Consider the following 17,246-nt stretch of genomic DNA (forward strand, 5'->3'; position numbering starts at 1 on the left):
AGTGAACTGTGAAATGAAATATGGTTGCCAAAGCTTTATATCTTTGATTTATTGTACAGTTTCTTGTCTGCTAATCTCTAGTTTAGCTGTCATTGCAATCTTTCAATCCAAGTCTTTCCCTGTGATACTGTGTCTAGGTCTAGCACTGCTGCGACAAAGAAAAGAGATATCAGGAGCCATGGTCGCTGGCGTATGCTAGAGATGTTGGCAGCCTCAAACAAAGCCATCAGACCCCTAAATCGGGGGCTATCAAGCTTTAGAAACGCGAAATTGGCTTTGCATATGATGTTTTGGAGGGATGCTTCTCGTGGTCCTCAGCATACACGCAAGCCCACATCAACCGGAAAGAGACTTAAGATTGAAAGTCGGTCCTCAAATTATGCAAATAAGAGTGTATGAACGGCGGACAAAGGGGTATATTCTCGTAACAAAGTCCATTATGACACTCCAATATACCCAGAATGATGCGACGGCAGCACTCCAGCAGTCCCACAAGGTCGTGTCTTAGCCGGGTCCAATCTTGGGCATGTCGTGGTGCTCACTCAGACCGCTGAGGTATTTGTTCAGCTCCTCGACCCTTTCTTTGTGTGTTTTGACTCCTTCTCGCTTCAACCTCTCGTCAAGTCTCTTCCGTCGCATCTCGTCATAACGTTTCTCGGCTTCGGTCTTCCGTCTCCCGCCAGTACCGCGAATTTCCTTCTCAGCTCGTTCTGGTGTAATGGATCGTGACTGCGTTCGTCTGGATTCAGTGGGCGCATCTTTGGAAGCTTCTCCGGACGACGATTTCGTCGTTTCCGCAGTGGTTGTAAGGTTCTGGGAGGTAGAACCCTCTGTCGGCTTTGGCTTCTTTTTCTTCTTTTTCTTGTCGATGCCAGCGCCGCCTTTCAGCTTCAGTCCGCCTCCTGCTGATGTGTAGTCGGAGGGTGGCATCTTCACAACGCGCTCGAGCGCAATGTTGGACAAGTGGTGTCTGGAGGTAGCATGGTTGTAAATGATCAAAGCAACTACACTGTCTTGTACTAATGCCGATTGGGAAAGTGGCACTAGGCTTAACACGGTCACCATTCCTCTGTCATTACTGTGTAGAGAAATGAAAATATACTGCGTATATTTTTCACAACTTCCTACAAAACTGTGCCTTTTAACTTCATGATTCGCTTGACCGTAGAATCCCTTTAAAATGTGTTTCTCATCATCGCGCAAGCAGACGAATAGTGGCATCATGGCGTGAGTATTCTTTAGGTTCTCCGTATGTTCCACAAACCAGGACGATGATCCTTGTCAACGTTGGTAGCGACTCCACTACGCCATCGATCGTTACTTCGGGCCAAGAGGCGAAAACTCGAACTCTTTGATCATACACCATGCATGTGAGCCCATCATCATCATTGTTTTAGGTATTTACATTCACTAATTTTGAAAAACGTCATCTATCAGAAGCCGGCATGGCGCAGTGGCTAACGCGTCGCACTTGTACTCAAAGAAGTTAAATGCGAAGATCACAGGTTCAATTCCTGTTGCCGGCAAATTTCTTTTTTTTGCTAATGTTCCTTCTTTTTTTTCTCGCCCCCGGTACATACATAGCGACATACATACAGACAGGCTCTATAAGTTAGAGTCAAAATATCAAGTATTATTAAGCTTACATTCTTTTAGAATTTATAGCAGAGTATGAATGTATCAACTACCGATTCAATATTTACAGAGCTACTGCGTTGGCTTAAAAGTAGATTATTTCACAATTAGTGAACTTCGTGCTTGTCATCACAACCAACATAGACGGGGACAGAGACATATTGTCTAATACAATGGAACGCCAAAAGATATCACTTCAATGCATAATGACAAGCCTCATAGTAGGTACAATTCTCCGTGATATCTTGCTATAGACTCTCTAAGGAAGGAAGCCAGCATCCGACATCTTCCTCCACCGCAACCCAGCATATCGACGAGAAGATTCGTTCTCTCTCGTATCGACTAACATCAAATTAGGTGTAAAATTGTTCTGCGCGCCCTTTCGCAGGCTTCTTGATGTAGAAGCGACGTGGGGTGACCTCTGTTGTTGCCTTTGGAATCCCCATAAGCCAGTCACAAAGGCTGTTCATCCGTAGAACATTCTTGTCGCCGTCAGCCCGTAGCCAGTGCGTGATCACGGTACCGTGTGATGTTTTTGCTGTCAGTTTGATGCCCAAACACATAGCAGGATCTGTTGGCAGGCTTCGTTTCGCCGCTCGCTGTGGATGTGCATCAGTCCTAAGGTCATATAGGACTTTGGCTGTGGAGGGATCCACATCTAGGGTTGGGGGGATGGTGAGGTGAATATCGCGCAGTTTGATGACCTTTCGAACAAACTTTGACCCCTTGTTGTTCGTATTTTTGTAGGTAGTGACAATTGCAGGTTCGCCATGCAAGGCTCTCTGCCTCGCAAGATTGCCTCGCCAGAACCGAACAGCTTCCAAGTTTCGTAGTGCTTGTGACACCCTCCATGTGTAATACTCTTGGAGCATGGGATCCTTGGAGTCTTTGAAATGGATCCACTCCTTCGCAGCATCTATATGACCCTGCGAGAGCGGAAGTGAAAGATTGAGACCTAGGCATGATCGTCTGGCCACAGTCTTCGGTAGCCAGTCGTCCAACAGTTTAGGTGGAAGAGACTGAAAGACCGTGCTCATCCACATTTCTAACATATTGATCGTAAGCCTATCCTCATTTGAAGACTGGTCGTTAGGCATATCGAAGTCGGCCAGGACAACGAAAAAGTCTAACCAGTTGTTGTCTCGGGCATCTTGAAGGACTTGGTAGTGCAGTGTTTCACTGTTCCATCTGCTCGGGGTATTGTGGTTCTTAATTCTGTTGCTCAGCGACGATGTCTGCCCAATGTAGAAACGGACTTCAGTCGGTGACACTATCGCATGTAGGTATATACCTGCACGCGAAGGAGCAGAAGCTTCTTCACATATGCGCAGCGGGTAAAGCCTGTTTATTGGTGTTAGAGCACGAAGAAATTCGTCTTTGTGACTAGTGCATCAAGCATACCTGGAGATATCGTAGAGCTCCTTGGCTTCAAACAGGTCCATCACCTCTGGTCTCAAAGCTTTGTGCATGTTTTGACTGATGTCTGAACGCTTCGAGAATAGCAATTTCCTGTACTTGCCCGATGTCCTTTCTCCAATTCCATTATGCTCTAACTGCTTCTGCAAGCGATCATGAATGTAGTTAAGAATTGCTGACGGATGTCCATCCTCAGTATACATCGTATGTGGGGGGCTGTCATGGAAATCCAGGAGTTCGGAAACTGTATCGAGAGTTTTGCTTGGTTCAGGGTTCTCCGAGGGCCTTTCATTTTGTAATCCATGGTCAGGGCTGTTGGTATTCTTCGTGCGCTTGCTCTGCTGCTCGTCGTCTTCCATGGCCGGCTCACCGTTGTTGTCATTCACATGACAGAAGGCCCGTTTCAGATCCATAATTATGAATCCACGTCAAGTGTATTATGGCGAATATAACGATGCCGATAGACTTTGATCGGTCGGCTGGTCGAAGTGATTGGGATTACTTCTTAAACTACCCAAGCAAACATCAAAATAGTCAAACTATTAAGCACAGACGTTTGCACTGCAGATGCGCGGTTGCTGTCCAAATCAAGTGGTCATGTGGGGTTTGTGTAAACATTGAATTTTCCTTCTCTGTTGCTGTTCATCCATTGGTTGATCAAAGCAGTAAGACTGAAAGATCTACAGCTATACGTGGAATAAGACCAGCCGAGTGACGATGTGTGCTATACTGTAGTGTAGATTACATCGTCGGCCATTATGCACGCTTTTACTATTCTATGAATTAAAGCGTCGAAGTACAGGCAGAGATGCCTTCTATTATCTAACCAATGCTCATGTACAACTATGCCAGTTTACTCACTCCAGCCTTCCCTACACTCCCAAATCTATACTGCGCCCAACTCATGCTTCCCTCGTGAAGCGTCCAAATCTGCTCCCCAAGATCTTCGCCTGCAGCGCCAGCTGCGACGTATATAGGAAGCAGATGTTCTATCGTCGGATGCGCCTGTCTAGCATCATCGCGCTTGATCAACTCAGCCATCTTCGTCCTGCGCTCTTCTGGTGCTGCGGTTGCAGCATCCTTCAACGCTTCGTCGAAAGTAGGAGTGTATCTTGCTAATGATCAGTAGGAGATTCTCGGGCTGAATTTCAAAAGAAGTGATGGGGTCTTACGGCATCGTCTTCCCAGTCGCTCTCGTAACTCGTATATCGCGCAAGTTATGCACCGCCAACCCAGCGCCAACAATCAGGATACCTTCGTCTCTGAACCCTTTCAAAGCCTCGCCTAACCGATAGTGCTGATCCACGTCCTCGTTGTCGAAAAGCGACAACTGCACGATGGGCACCTTGAGTGGATTCTTCTTCGGATCAAATGCTACAGCTCTTTCAGTTTACGTGGTCTGGGAGGATCAACACTGCTCAACCATGCGGCGGTCCTTACCAGCCATGAAGCCCGCCCAAACACCATGATCGAGCCCTCTCCTCACCTTCTCGACCTCGATACCCGCACCTTTAAGCCTCTGCACGACATCCTCGGCGAGTTCGCGGCTCCCCGTGTTCGGGTAGTCGTACTCATAAAAATGGTCCGGAAACCCGTAGAAGTCGTAGATGATATCTGCATCTTCGGCAGCGTTGATCTGGAGCTTTCCGGGGCCTTCTTGCCAGTGAGCGGACAGGACCAGGACGGCTTTCGGTTTGACTTTCTTGGTGATTTCCTGGCCGATTTCGGACAGCTTGGTGTAGGCGGGGTGCGTGGTGGATTCGATGAAGCTGGGCCCTCCGATGCCGAGGAAGTAGACTGGGGTTCGGGCGGTGGGTTCTTGGGGGGTTGGGCTGGTCATTGTTATTGTGTGTAATGTGAGGGAGAGTCTGTATGTTTCAAGCTCTATTGCTATTTGATATTGTTTCAATCATGCAGGGGATGACGAAAGCGGGGATATGTATAGTTCGTGTGGAGTAGGAGAGGGATACGCTACCTTGAGCGACCAAAAGAGCGCATGAACGAGGGCAGGGTAGGCATGGCGGAATGTCTACTTTCAAGTGTCAGGTATTGTCGAATTATAGCTGACAAATGACCTTGTCGATTTCTATATCAAAGAAAGCAGAATAATGGTGCAATTGGGCTTCTTGCAGGAATGGAAATCGGGTGGTTCCTGTAGTCCAATTGATCATCAACCCACCAAATGTCCTCATTAGCGATCGAACCGCGCGGTTCGATAGATGCGGCCTAGCGCTCATTTGGACCGCGCGCGATGGTCCGCATAATTCCGTCCTCCTCTTCCTCAAACCAGCATAAGCTCTGTTCTTGTTTGAACATCGACTGCTTATCGCGCGCGGGTTGTGGGTCGATTAGATCTCTGAACCATATTTCTGTCTCTGACTTGCTTACGAGGAATAGAGCCTATGGGTCAAAAGGGGAGAAGACGATATCAATCAGTCCTCGAGATGTACGACTGCAGCCATAATGCCATTTATGTTTTGATTTCAAAGCTTCCGAACATGTAACCACGACGCCGGGTAAGACGTGATGGCCTTGCTATCCATGAATACATATATAAATATGAGGTCTTGAACCTCAACATAAACCTCATCTCAATATCATCTTCTCCCAATATCACTTCAGTCAATTTTGAATCCACAAACCCCATACTTTACATCTCCAAACATCCAACCTCACCCCCAACAATGGCCTCCAACATCGTCCTCATCCTCGGAGCAGGCCCCAACATCGGCCTCTCCGTCGCCTCCAAGTTCAGCACCCTCGGCTTCAAAGTCGCCCTGGTCTCTCGCCGCGGCACCGGCGCCCTCAACTCCGCCGGCCACCTCTCCCTAACCGCCGACTTCACGCAGCCGTCCACCATCCCCGCCGTCTTCTCCGCGGTGCAAGCCCACTTCCACTCCGCCCCCAACGTCGTCGTGTACAACGCGGCGACCCTCACCCCTCCCCCAGACGCCGCCTCCGTGCTCTCGATCCCCGCGGACAAGTTCGCGGCCGATCTGAACGTCAACACGGTGAGTCCGTACGTGACGGCGCAGGAGACGCTGAAGGGGTGGGCGACGCTGGGCGCGGACGTCAAGAAGTCGTTCATCTTCACTGGCAATGCGCTTAACTCTGCGGTCATTCCTAACCCCGTGTTTACGACGCTCGGGGTGGGAAAGTCGGCGTCGGCGTATTGGATTGGGACGGCGGATGCGCTGTATAGGGAGAAGGGGTATAGGTGAGTACTTTCCAAAATTTTGTGGGGAGTTAGTTGCTGACGAGTGTGAATTTGTAGGTTCTATTACACTGACGAGCGCTTTGAGGATGGGAAGGTGAAGGGGACTGCGATTGATGGGCCGGCTCATGCGGAGTTTTATGCACAGTTGGCGAGCCATGAGGGTGATTTGCCGTGGGAGGCTACGTTTGTGAAGGATAAGGGTTATGTTTCGTTCAAGTAGATGGGCTTGCTCATACAGAATAGGGGTTAAGTGTACTTAGACTACCTTAACACCTTCTATCGAAAACCAAAACACAGATCACTTCTCAAGTCTATGATATACACCCACATGCTTTGCACTGGACGTTATACAAGCAACACCAAATTCCCCTGACCCCCAAAACACATCGACAAATCAAAGTTCCCGGCGTCAATGGCGCCTCTACTCCGCCAAACGCCCTCCATAACCTCCAGCGCCTTCCTCGTCGAGCCAAACACGCTATGCGGCCGCAGCCCATCCACCAGATCTCTAATCCTCCCCTCTTGAGCACTCTCCGCAAGACATCCCGCCACGCACAGCGGCCAGGCCATCGTCCTTATCAGCGCTTGCGGCGACAGCTCATGCGCGAGGATGTCAATGATACAACCCACGTGATGGCGAACTGTCACATTCGCAGGCTGCCACCCGGACACCACGATGGAGAGGTACAAAAGCGCGGCGTGGGCCCACACGCGCGTCACGAGGGGCGTCTGGCGGACAGGTCGCGCGGGCTCTCCGGCGATGAAGACGGTGAAGAGGTTGTCGCATGCGTCTGGCGGGGGGACCGGTGCGTTTTCGAGTGCTCGGAGGTTGGCTTCGAGGGAGTCGCGGATGGTGGTGGCGCGCTGGACGAGGTCGATGACGTCGAGAGTTCCAGAGCGGTTGCTTTGGTGCTTCCAGTGCGAGAGGGAGGCGGTTTCGCTGATGGAGAGGAGCGCCCAGTTTTGGCAGCCGACGACGGATTCCAAGTCGATGGGGGGTTCCGAAGTGCAGGAGGAATCTAGGAGACTGCGGTGGTGCTCGGATAGCCTGGGTTTCTCCTGGTGTACTGTGCTCGCGATGATGTCGTCGAGTATCAGCAAGGCGGAGGAAAATCGTAGTGCTGCCTGTTCAGCGCTGGGAACTTGTATGCACGAAGTCGGCAGCATCCACGACGAAGGACCCAGGCGTTCCATAACATCTTCAAAGTTGACTCGAGCAGATACAATAGGCCCCGGACTTTCAAGAAGCTGTTTGAACAGCGCCAGCGCGGCATCGAGGTGCGCCTGGCAATTGTCGAAGCTCAGGACAGTGATCTCGAACCGCTGCACTTGCATGATGCTCGCCATGATGCGGACCGCGCCGCGGAGATGGTCGTTGATGTCCTCACCGTCGATCACTCGCAACGCCTGTGACAGGATGTCGAAAGCACTTCGCGTCTGCTCGAGCACGGTGTCCCAAATGACGCTACACTGGGAAGTCTCTCTCGCAAGGGAGTAGAAGTACGAACTCTGGCACAGCGTGGCCTGTCGGACTACAGGACTGCTGATCATCATCTCCAGAATCCATGATCTGCCTCCACGGAGCGGACATGGTCGGTAAAAGGGGAATAAGAAGGGCAGCAAGTGCTCGATGTAGAACCAGAGGAGAACGCTGCAGGGCTGATTGTTCGGCAATTGCCCACCTATGTCGCTGCTGATATACGTGAGGTCCGTTGCGCGATCCGGCGATATCATCTGAGGCGTCTCACGGGACGAAGAAGTGCCCGTTTCGCCATTGTTGGTGGGTGATGATGATGATGAATGCTCGCTCACGGCGGCGGCATCTAAGTTGGGATTCACGCTTGGTTGTATTATGAATCCATCGTTTTGAATGGAGATGTTTGCGGCTCGGCCTTCGCGGCGACGATATGCTTGATCTCTGACCTCTCTTTTGATGCTTGCTACCATCTGTTCTTGCCTTGCTCCGCCGTCCATCCACTCCGGTTTATCCGACCCATAGTGGCAAGTGATTTGGAGCGAGGAACATCCGTCGCAAACGGGTTGTCTCTCATCACATTTCTTGCGCCGGAGTCGACATGTCCAGCATCCAGTGAAGCTTCTCATATTATAGCGATTTAGAGGGTGGTTTGAGGTGTGGAAGGGGATTACAAATGCGCTTACGCCCAAGCATTTTTAGCATACTAGAAGTAGTAAGAGTAACCAGAGCGAGGACTTAGTAATGTAATATCAACTCCATAAACCAATGTATCAACTTATAGGAAATGATCCAAATTCTAAAGTAATATCACCAAAGTTATCAATTTAGTTTATAATGCATGTGATCGAACTACAATACGTTGACGCTAGTTCCAAAGAGGCAGTAATAGTACGGAGTAGATACACGAGATTGCAGAATCTAGCCAACTCCAACCGCAAGGTAACTCAGCAGGCAGAAACTTCTATTATTTGGACTTATTAATCGATACCAAGGAAGAAGACAAATTCACAGCATGTATTCGAATCAATTCTCGCGATCGTACTTTCATTAAACCAAGACATACAATTCATATATACATAGCAACCGACTCGCAAAACCAGCACTACCGTGATTGAACCTTCTTCGAATGAGATAGCGAATGACTGATAGCTCCCAGAGCCATTGTTGGATGCTGCTTTCGTCCTGACGTGTGGGGTGATTAAGGGAAAAGGAAAGAGGAAGGAAATGGGGAGTCTATGTACAAGTACGACCAGCTCGACAGATATACAACCATAGGAAGCTCTCATAGAACTGTCTTCGCCTCTACTCGTCAGCATCAGCCATTCCCAAAATGCCCCTCGCGAAATGCCTCTTCCTGAGGTTAAACTCGACGGCCCTCTTCTTCGCGGCATTACTCTGCGTGAACGCCGCAGACCCGCCAAACGGCCCGGCGAGCGCCGAGTTCTGCATGCGCACGATGCAGACGTTTTGGGCACCGCCAACGCTGCCCTGGCATGTCATACCGGCGGGCATCTGCACCTTGACTGGGAAGTCCGTCGTAGTCGCACCAGACAGCCCGCCGATGCCGATGCCAGGGACGTCCTGGACGACCTTTGCGGTCTGGAAGGCGGAGGGGTCGGTGCCGCCGGATGTGGCGTCGATGGAGGCGGTGAGGGGCCCGGCACCGTCTTGGTTGACTTGGTGGTAGGTCATGGTGATGGTGCCGTCGTCGGAGGTCGTGGGGAGGCCTGAGGAGGCGCCTGTTCCTGCGGCGGCGGCCACGCCTTGCTCGGAGGTGCCCTTGGAGGTCTTGGAGCCGTCGGAGGCGCCGCCGTTGCCGTTGCCTTTCTTGCCGCCGCCGAGGAGGCCGGCGAGGAGTTGGCGTTTGTTGTTGTTGGCGTTGTTGGCATTGTTGTTGGCTTTCTTGCCGGTTCCAGCGGTGTTGGCATTGCCGTTGGCGTTGCCTGTAGCCTTGCCATTGCCATTACCGTTACCAGTACCCATGAAGGAGGCAATGGCCGAAGCCGCATCGACGGCTCCGCCGCCTTGAGTGCGGCCGAGGGCTGAGGCTTTGCCTCCCATTTCTCGCTCGCGGATGATGGAGGTGTCGGCTTCAGAGCCGCAGCCGGGGGTAGCACAGTCGCGGGGAGTGCCATCCTGGACTGTTTAGAATGTTAGATTGGTACAGAAGGTTGGTTCGGATGTGGAGTACGAACCAGAAAGACCAGGCATATTGACTCCGTTGGCACCCTGGATCTCGGTGAGGACGCCGTGGGCGGAGGCGTGAGCAGCCATGGCTACAATGGCGATGATTGAGTAACGCATTTTGGTTGGACGTTTAAGTAGGAGACTTGGAAATTATATAAAAGTTGTAAATTGAAGATAGTGAAATGAATGAGGCAACTGCGAGTATCAAACAAGCGGCCGGCGCAAGAAGAAGATTTAAGAAAATAGAGAGAGAAGAGTAAGAGAAATAGTGAACTGATGATGATGAGTATATTTTGAAGCGATGTATCTGATCTTTATACTGGGCAAAGCGATATGGGTAGGGTTACAAAAGCTTAGCAGAACTTAAGCTTCCTTGTTGACGTCTTGGTGCAGGTGCCCAGGGTGGTCCACCCCGGCGTTCCTAATCCGGATATCCTCCCAAACAAGGCAGAGAGGGACCTGATCTTGAGACCGGGAATAAAAAGACCCATAGTAGTATTGAAACCATTGTGACTTTGCCACAAGGCTGGTGGGCCAATCGCAGCCAAGAACATTCAGGTGCGGTTGGTGCATGTATATTTCTGTGTGTGGACCGAACGAGGGAATCCCTAGATCGTGAGCGGGGAAAAACGCATAGAACGGCAAGGCGGAACCAAAAACAATTGTGGTGATGTTTGAGATCTACTGAGGAGAAACTCGAGATCGTGTTTTGGGGTTGGTGAGGGGTCGTTGAACTTTCAAACCAAACTGATTCGAAACACTGGCCAGTATCAAGACTTTATTTAGATTTTGCAACAAGCTAAACCCATTTTCACGACGATTGTATAATTCAGCTTATCGTGATAGATTTTTGGTAAATTCCGATTCCGAAGGTTCTTATTTGATGCATGGCTCAAAGTGGCTGTGCGCAATGCGCATTATGGTCGTCCGAATCGTGCCTTTGCGCGGAAGTCGATCACACCGGCCGCCGTCTTTTCCAACCTGACGATACTATGCTGTGACAGAATCCAGGAACTCTGTTCCCACACCCAATATCGAACAAGCTTTAGTTTTGAATATCGGTTTCAGACTTGGCATTGCTTGTGTGAAGGCGCACAGAAATCCTTGTACATGGCTCCGAACTATAGCGACACCGACTTTCATCAATCAGTGCCTGCTGCAATACGTCGGGAAAGATGAAGCCTCCAAATCCCATGATATGTCTGAAACCGGGACCGAGTGAGCGCCGAGACGACTGAGGAAAGACGAGATCCGAATCCATCACCCTCCCGCTCTGCCACCAGTCGGACCTCCTCTTGTAACCTCGCCGTCATGGCCTTGATAATCATCTTTCCAGTCCCTCCCCTCTTCAACGAAGCTCCTAAACTCCCTGACCTCCTTGATCCAAACGTACCTCACGCAGATCTCTTGGATCTCAAAGTACAACTCATCGGGTTGCACGAGATTCTTCCTGATCGAACTGCGCAGGAACAGGAGCAGCAGCTTTACTGCTCTGGACTGCGCCAGGCGGCCGTGGCCATGGTCATTGACGTCGTGTGGAGGCGACGCTGTTGATGCTGGGGGCGGTAGACTCATTGACTCGATGAGCCGCAGGCAATGCTGTATATAGTCGCGCATGAGCGCAGATGGCGAGGCGAGTATGGGAAGGTTTGCGAGTGTGTTGTCCTGCAAGAGAGTCGTAAGGAAGTCGAGGGAAGGTAGAGATAGCGGCAATCGCGTGAGATCTTGTACAGCGGACTCAGGGTCGGTCTCGAGTCGCGTGAGAAGGTCTTGCTTCCAGTCCTTCTTTGCCGCGCTCTTTCCATCCTGTACATCTGCTGCGGCGGGGGCACTCTGTGGGGTGGGTACTCCATCACTTGACGACATACTCGGCTCGTAGATCCCCTCCTCCTCCAGCATCCTGATATAAACCCCAACATCGAATTTCCTACTCTTGCTTTCCTTTGTATATTCCGAAAGCAGCTCTCTGGGCGATTTCTTCCCAACGGTGGCTGAGCTTCGAGATGTCAAGATCTCTTTTATCAGTCCCATCCTAGCCATATTGATCTCCTGCTCTCCGGGCCCGCTACTGTTGCCCTTGCTTGTGCCGGAGGCTGATGCATGGCGATCTAAGCGCGAGATGGCCTCGACCCAATGGCTCAAAAAGGGATTGAACCTCAGCTCGATCCCTTCATTCCTCTTGTAGAGCTGGAACTCGCAGCCCAGTAATATCGAAAGTCGGGCCCATGGCAGGCGCAGATTGTAAGGCTCCGCCTCGAAGAGATCGAGTGTATTCTTGAGACGGAGCGAGTGTTCGAAGTCGGTACCGGCGCCATTGATACCGTCGGTGGTGCGGTTCTTCGAGGAAGAGCTCGCGGCCAATGTTGAAGCGAGTGGGGTGTCGGGGTTGCTCAAGGCTTCGACTTGGGAGCTGTTCAACGTCGAGAAAACATCCATGATTTCTGTCGCGCTCGGCTACAGCTCGGGAAGGATTCTACGTGGGAGAGTCGCGGTGAGGAAGGCATATGGTGGTGGTGGCGGTTGATCTTGTGTTCGGTGCGGTGGCTGCCTGACGTATGCGTGGACAGTACTTGTTTATGTGTGTGGGTTGTTATTCGAATGATAGGTTGGGCGCTGATGTTTGTGAAAGTTGGCGAAGAGGGACGCGAATAAGAAGCGGAATGTGCCGGCAGTAGGACGAAGCAAATGTACTTGTCTACGGCAACGCCACCTTAATCGTGAAAGGATCATATGTCGGGGATGCCTTCTATATATTTTTATTTTATTGTTGGGTAAAATGTTGCATTTGTAAATGTTGCTGGGTCGTTGTCACGATAGTTGGGGTAGTCAACAGTGGTAGCCATTGGTTAGCGCGGAGCATCATGTCACAAGCACAAGGCGCTTCGGCCCCACCCAACGATTGGAACACATTCATGGTTGTAATTCATACATTATGCTATGGTACCTTGACAAGACCCTCGAGAGTTTTCATCCAAGGATATCAAGAATTAAAGCTGGATACTCCCATCGCGAAAAAGGTAATAGTACTAGAGGCTTCACAAAACCTAGACAATGCGCCTTTCCGTGATAATAGTAGAGACCCCATTCCGGTTCGCATTATGAAGTCGAAGAAAGGAAGAAGAACATTAACACCAAGAAGTGGCTGGCGCATGGCTGTCGTAACATCCGGAAGCGCCGGATATTGCGCCCTTGTGTTGGATCATGATTGCAGTATGCAAGGCATCAGCCGACAACAGGGATGCGTAGAAGTCTTGGTGGTGAGTCGTGGAGAGACAAAGGAAGGAAAATGGGTATCGTGTCATCGATGTTCGCTCGCCGATTCGCTCAGATCAGTCGACCCCGACTAAAACTTGAAGATAATGTACAGAGCGTGGATGATACCCTAGGAATGGCGATATTAGTGGAATGTGGAGGAATGACGGAAGCGGTGGGATTAGTGAAGCTTACGGGAATGTAACCGAGGATGGTCAAGACGATGTTGATGAGGAAATCGGCATTGCAACCACGCTCGAGGAAGACACCGAGAGGAGGGAGGATGATGGCGAAGATGATCTTGATGATGTCGCTGTGCAGATTGCGTCAGTATGCATGTCTCGCGAGGAAGGAGGCGGAGGAGGGAGGTGAGGTGTACCTAGCGGTGAAAGGCATGGTGAAGGTTTGTTTTGGAGAGTTGGGATGGTGATTTGGGATGTGGTATTGTTGTTGGTGGTGGTGGTGTTATTAGTTTGGTAGTGGTGGACTGGAATGGAGGAAGTGAAGGTTGTGGGCAGTGAGGCAGGTATTTATTCGCGTTCTTTGGGTCTACGGTCTACTACGGTCTTTTCTGCTATGGGTGCAGGTGGTCAGTTACTCTTGATGAAGCGATGACGTATGTATATTGGCCGTTCACATTGGCTGGGCTGGGCTGGGCTAGTCCCCGCTCTTTCTCTTCCTGCAAATGACAAGTCAGTCCATGCCTAATCAGGATTACTCACGCGCCAGCCACACCTTCTTGCTAGACTAGACTCCCTATGGAATCATCGTAATACCTTCAACTTCCTTGATCCGGAATCCTGTCATCCCATGATTACCGACTGCACTCAACCTCAAACCAAACCTTCCCTCGATCAATCAAGATTTGTACAGATACACTCATTAACCCTCTTCGCTAATCATTACTGGCACATGGGCGCTAACTGGGCCGATACATCCAAGAACAGGCCCTGCCCAACAGCCCTCAACAGGCTTGATTACTTCAAACCTCCACCACCATCCATAATTAGCCTCTCGTCACTCGTCAGTGCAAATCCCCCCAGGAGCCGTTCCATCCGCGTGACGGACATACGTACGACGACAAACGGCGATGATGACAACAGCAACAAAACAACCCACCCATGCTTTTCGCTCTTCGCCTTGTCTTGCCTCGCCTTGCCCTGCCCATCTACATCAGTCTCTCTACTTTGTTCCATCTGGTCTTCGGACAGACGACCGATATTTTCTATGCATCTACGGAGTACTCCGTACACAGTAGAAAATTAAATTTCCCCTTCAAGCGAGGGGGCTCTAATGAACGCATCCGTCCGGCGTGTCCCCGAGTGTGTCTCCGGGTCTCTCGGCTCGGTTTTTGCATATGCGGTCGCTCGCCGATGACGCCACACTTCATCTCCCATTCTCGTGCCTTGGAAAATTCTCCAGCCTCATCGCACGTCCTGGTTCATCGTAAACCTTGTCTTTTCCTTACTCTTTTTTTCCCTGATACCACCGAGCATCCCCCGTTGTCGTCACCCGCCCGCCGCAAACACAGTCGGGGGTTTCCTCGTCAAACGAGAACAGAGTACATAGATCTCGATGATGCGCCGCGGATCGCCCAGCCCGCCCGCTTCGTAACAAACTGTGGCGTGACAACGTGTGTGGCGCAGGACGTGTGTAGATCCCGATCCACTACGACTACCACTCAGCCTTGTTTTGATGCGTATGTTCGGCGTTGGTACGAGTACGGAGTATCTACGCCACACATGGACGTACGAGGTACGAGTAGCTTTGACGAGCGACGCAATGACTAAATCATGCGCAAAAGATTGGAACTCCAACCTCTGCTACTGACAGTATAGAGCGTAAACTACCATGTCGAGTTGTCCACCTACTAGCACCACGAGGGAGTAGAGCAGCTGGGCAGCCTACTGGGAGCCCTCTCTATGTCAATATGACACCTAAATATTATTGATTGAATACTGGACGGTCTGGTAAAGTTTTCGATCTGTTGCTAATTTTCATAAAGTTATTTCTATGTAACTATACATAATCACAATTTTTGATAATAATGTGATATTTAAAATAAAACTCTAAATAATTACTTCCTCTTGCACTATTCATAGCACACTGACCTAATGTTTAATTTCTATATCAAGATATCTATCTCTACATCTAAGTCTTTTATAAAGAAATGAGTTATCATCGCACATATATACTTCATTTTGTATCAAAGCACCACCCAAACCCTACGCAACCCATCGTCCCCTCAATCTCCAACCCAACATAAAGTCCCAAGATCAAACCGAGGGATACCTTACACCCCATCCCCCGTCTCGAAGAACTGGACTAAGTCAATGCATCTTCAAACCATGCACCCCTGAACGTACCAGGACTACAACCCGTAAACCCACCATTTCACCATGTTACCCTCCACACGTTCATCCAACATCCACCTATATGACCTGTATCCGTCCGTCAAGGTAGAACAAACATTGACATTGACATTGACATTGACATTCCATTTCGATTTCTCCTCTCTAGGCCATACGTAGTTGTACTTCACGTGTGCTGGGGGTTCAGTGCTGTTTGTTGGTGTAGATGTCCCTGAGTATAGCGTTTGTTTCCGTACGTCGTGCATGATACGAGGTAGTTCGTTCGTTCGTTCGTTCGTTCATTCGTTCATTCGCAGCCGAGGTTTAGATCTTGGGGAGTGGGAGTTTTCTGTTTTGCTTCTTATGTCTCTTCTGTCACTAATCTCACGCAGTCCATTCACAAACAACGACGATCAATCGTTCAACTAAGAAGATTTCGAATTCTCATAACCACACTCATTCACAAAGGTAAAAAAAAGGGGATATCATCCATCACCACCCACCTCCTCTCTCACCACCTCTACCCTCTCATCTCCTCGCCTCATCCTCCTTCTGCAGATCCGCCTCCACGCCCCTCTGCCTCGCCTTCCCCTCATCATGCTGCCTCTGCGCCGCCGCCCTCCCCTCCTCATTCCCCAACACCCCCGCAATCGCGCCTCCCACCGTACCCCCCACCCTATCATGCACGCCCTTTCCAAGATCGCTCAACTGTCCCTGCGCCTCCTGCCCCTTCCCCGCGCGATTCTGCTCGATACCCTCGCGCTTGAGGCCCTCTGCGCCGATGAAGTTGCCCAGCGCTTCTTTGCCCGCACCCACGGTCTGGTTCCATGACCCTTCTGTGCGCTGCGGGTCGTCTTTCGCGATGCCGCCGGAGGGTGTGGCGGAGAAGGGACCGGCCCGCGCGACGGACGAGGAGAGGTCGTGTTCGGCGGACGCGGTGGCTTTTTTGGCTTCGGCTTCGCGCTGGAGGGGGGATGTTAGTTAGGGAAGAGGTTTAAGGGGGAGGGGAGGGGGACTTACTTTGTCGGCGGGGTTGCCGGTGATGGAGCCCACGGCGGATTGGAGGGCGCCGCTGACTTGGTCTTGGACGGATTGGAGGGTCGAGGTGGGGTTGTTGTTGGATGTCATTGTGGATGTGTTGTTTGTGGTTGTGGTTGTTGATGATGTAGGTTGTAGGTTGTAGGTAGGAAGCGTTGTAGAAACAAAGTATGTTATTTCAAAGGTAGAGATGATATTGAAGGAAAGACGACCTTGGAAGGGAAAGCTTGGTTTATATGTTTAATCGTGTTTCCAGGGACGGGACGTCGTTTGCGCAATAAAACCTTCCAGCATGTGAACTTGTGACGTCATTACGTCATTGTCGCGACTTGACGCACATGGCTGGCTGGTTGGCGGGGGACAAACTACGCGACGAACGTGCCAGAAGGAAGACGCAATGTTCCATGGGACCCACTTACGAGGTACTATCGATCATATTGTACTCGTACCCACTCCATGGAGGATGCTACCGGATTCAGGGCCCAATGTGGTCATACTACCTACCATCCACTATTGTTGATACACAGGGTCCACAGTCTGATGCATCAGTTCACGACAAGTCGTCTCAATCACACGGCGCAAGTAAAGAATTGCATTAATGTAATTTGGGTCGTGGTAGGAGCAATAAGTTGAGATTCCCTTCTTTCCTCTTTCTCTTCTCTCTCATATATAC

At 50.5% G+C, this 17,246-nt stretch overlaps 10 protein-coding genes and 1 non-coding gene across 11 annotated transcripts; 3 read left to right on the forward strand and 8 right to left on the reverse strand.

Moving 5' to 3' along the window:
• Window positions 1-504: 504 nt before the first annotated feature.
• BU24DRAFT_463697 (DUF1754-domain-containing protein) lies at window positions 505-930 on the reverse strand (the record flags this gene model as incomplete). Its single annotated transcript, XM_033532156.1, has 1 exon — window positions 505-930. The coding sequence occupies one exon, from the start codon at window positions 928-930 to the stop codon at window positions 505-507; it is 426 nt and encodes a 141-aa protein (XP_033383307.1).
• A 509-nt stretch (window positions 931-1,439) lies between these two features.
• Window positions 1,440-1,526, forward strand: BU24DRAFT_t51. The gene has a single exon. It is a non-coding gene; the product is annotated as a tRNA-Thr (tRNA).
• A 462-nt stretch (window positions 1,527-1,988) lies between these two features.
• Window positions 1,989-3,410, reverse strand: BU24DRAFT_463698 (uncharacterized protein; the record flags this gene model as incomplete). The annotated part of the gene is made up of 2 exons (XM_033532157.1): window positions 1,989-2,976; window positions 3,037-3,410. 2 exons carry the CDS (start codon window positions 3,408-3,410, stop codon window positions 1,989-1,991), a joined length of 1,362 nt encoding a protein of 453 aa, XP_033383308.1.
• Window positions 3,411-3,841: 431 nt separating this feature from the next.
• Window positions 3,842-5,184, reverse strand: BU24DRAFT_423889 (putative aromatic ring-opening dioxygenase LigB subunit). The gene is made up of 4 exons (XM_033528363.1): window positions 5,027-5,184; window positions 4,492-4,883; window positions 4,224-4,425; window positions 3,842-4,162 (listed from the first exon to the last, which is right to left on the reverse strand). Exons 1-4 carry the CDS (start codon window positions 5,068-5,070, stop codon window positions 3,895-3,897), a joined length of 906 nt encoding a protein of 301 aa, XP_033383309.1. The 5' UTR covers window positions 5,071-5,184; the 3' UTR covers window positions 3,842-3,894.
• Window positions 5,185-5,355: 171 nt separating this feature from the next.
• BU24DRAFT_423890 (NAD(P)-binding protein) lies at window positions 5,356-6,582 on the forward strand. Its single transcript, XM_033528364.1, has 2 exons — window positions 5,356-6,268; window positions 6,326-6,582. Exons 1-2 carry the CDS (start codon window positions 5,736-5,738, stop codon window positions 6,486-6,488), a joined length of 696 nt encoding a protein of 231 aa, XP_033383310.1. The 5' UTR covers window positions 5,356-5,735; the 3' UTR covers window positions 6,489-6,582.
• Window positions 6,363-8,462, reverse strand: BU24DRAFT_423891 (uncharacterized protein). The gene has a single exon (XM_033528365.1). It carries the CDS (start codon window positions 8,369-8,371, stop codon window positions 6,614-6,616), a length of 1,758 nt encoding a protein of 585 aa, XP_033383311.1. The 5' UTR covers window positions 8,372-8,462; the 3' UTR covers window positions 6,363-6,613.
• A 491-nt stretch (window positions 8,463-8,953) lies between these two features.
• On the reverse strand, window positions 8,954-10,172 carry BU24DRAFT_225906 (uncharacterized protein). Its single transcript, XM_033522109.1, has 2 exons — window positions 9,941-10,172; window positions 8,954-9,886 (listed from the first exon to the last, which is right to left on the reverse strand). The coding sequence occupies exons 1-2, from the start codon at window positions 10,047-10,049 to the stop codon at window positions 9,048-9,050; spliced, it is 948 nt and encodes a 315-aa protein (XP_033383312.1). The 5' UTR covers window positions 10,050-10,172; the 3' UTR covers window positions 8,954-9,047.
• Window positions 10,173-10,741: 569 nt separating this feature from the next.
• On the reverse strand, window positions 10,742-12,580 carry BU24DRAFT_225904 (uncharacterized protein). Its single transcript, XM_033522108.1, has 2 exons — window positions 11,326-12,580; window positions 10,742-11,068 (listed from the first exon to the last, which is right to left on the reverse strand). The coding sequence occupies exons 1-2, from the start codon at window positions 12,366-12,368 to the stop codon at window positions 10,978-10,980; spliced, it is 1,134 nt and encodes a 377-aa protein (XP_033383313.1). The 5' UTR covers window positions 12,369-12,580; the 3' UTR covers window positions 10,742-10,977.
• A 695-nt stretch (window positions 12,581-13,275) lies between these two features.
• Window positions 13,276-13,580, reverse strand: BU24DRAFT_463704 (UPF0057-domain-containing protein; the record flags this gene model as incomplete). Its single annotated transcript, XM_033532158.1, has 3 exons — window positions 13,276-13,314; window positions 13,380-13,497; window positions 13,564-13,580. The coding sequence occupies 3 exons, from the start codon at window positions 13,578-13,580 to the stop codon at window positions 13,276-13,278; spliced, it is 174 nt and encodes a 57-aa protein (XP_033383314.1).
• A 502-nt stretch (window positions 13,581-14,082) lies between these two features.
• On the forward strand, window positions 14,083-15,204 carry BU24DRAFT_423895 (uncharacterized protein). The gene has a single exon (XM_033528366.1). The coding sequence runs from the start codon at window positions 14,306-14,308 to the stop codon at window positions 14,972-14,974; it is 669 nt and encodes a 222-aa protein (XP_033383315.1). The 5' UTR covers window positions 14,083-14,305; the 3' UTR covers window positions 14,975-15,204.
• A 682-nt stretch (window positions 15,205-15,886) lies between these two features.
• On the reverse strand, window positions 15,887-17,068 carry BU24DRAFT_423896 (uncharacterized protein). Its single transcript, XM_033528367.1, has 2 exons — window positions 16,556-17,068; window positions 15,887-16,498 (listed from the first exon to the last, which is right to left on the reverse strand). The coding sequence occupies exons 1-2, from the start codon at window positions 16,661-16,663 to the stop codon at window positions 16,064-16,066; spliced, it is 543 nt and encodes a 180-aa protein (XP_033383316.1). The 5' UTR covers window positions 16,664-17,068; the 3' UTR covers window positions 15,887-16,063.
• Between the last annotated feature and the right edge of the window lie 178 nt (window positions 17,069-17,246).

Source organism: Aaosphaeria arxii (assembly GCF_010015735.1).
Source record: "Aaosphaeria arxii CBS 175.79 unplaced genomic scaffold BU24scaffold_5, whole genome shotgun sequence".
Taxonomy (NCBI): Eukaryota; Fungi; Ascomycota; class Dothideomycetes; order Pleosporales; genus Aaosphaeria; species Aaosphaeria arxii.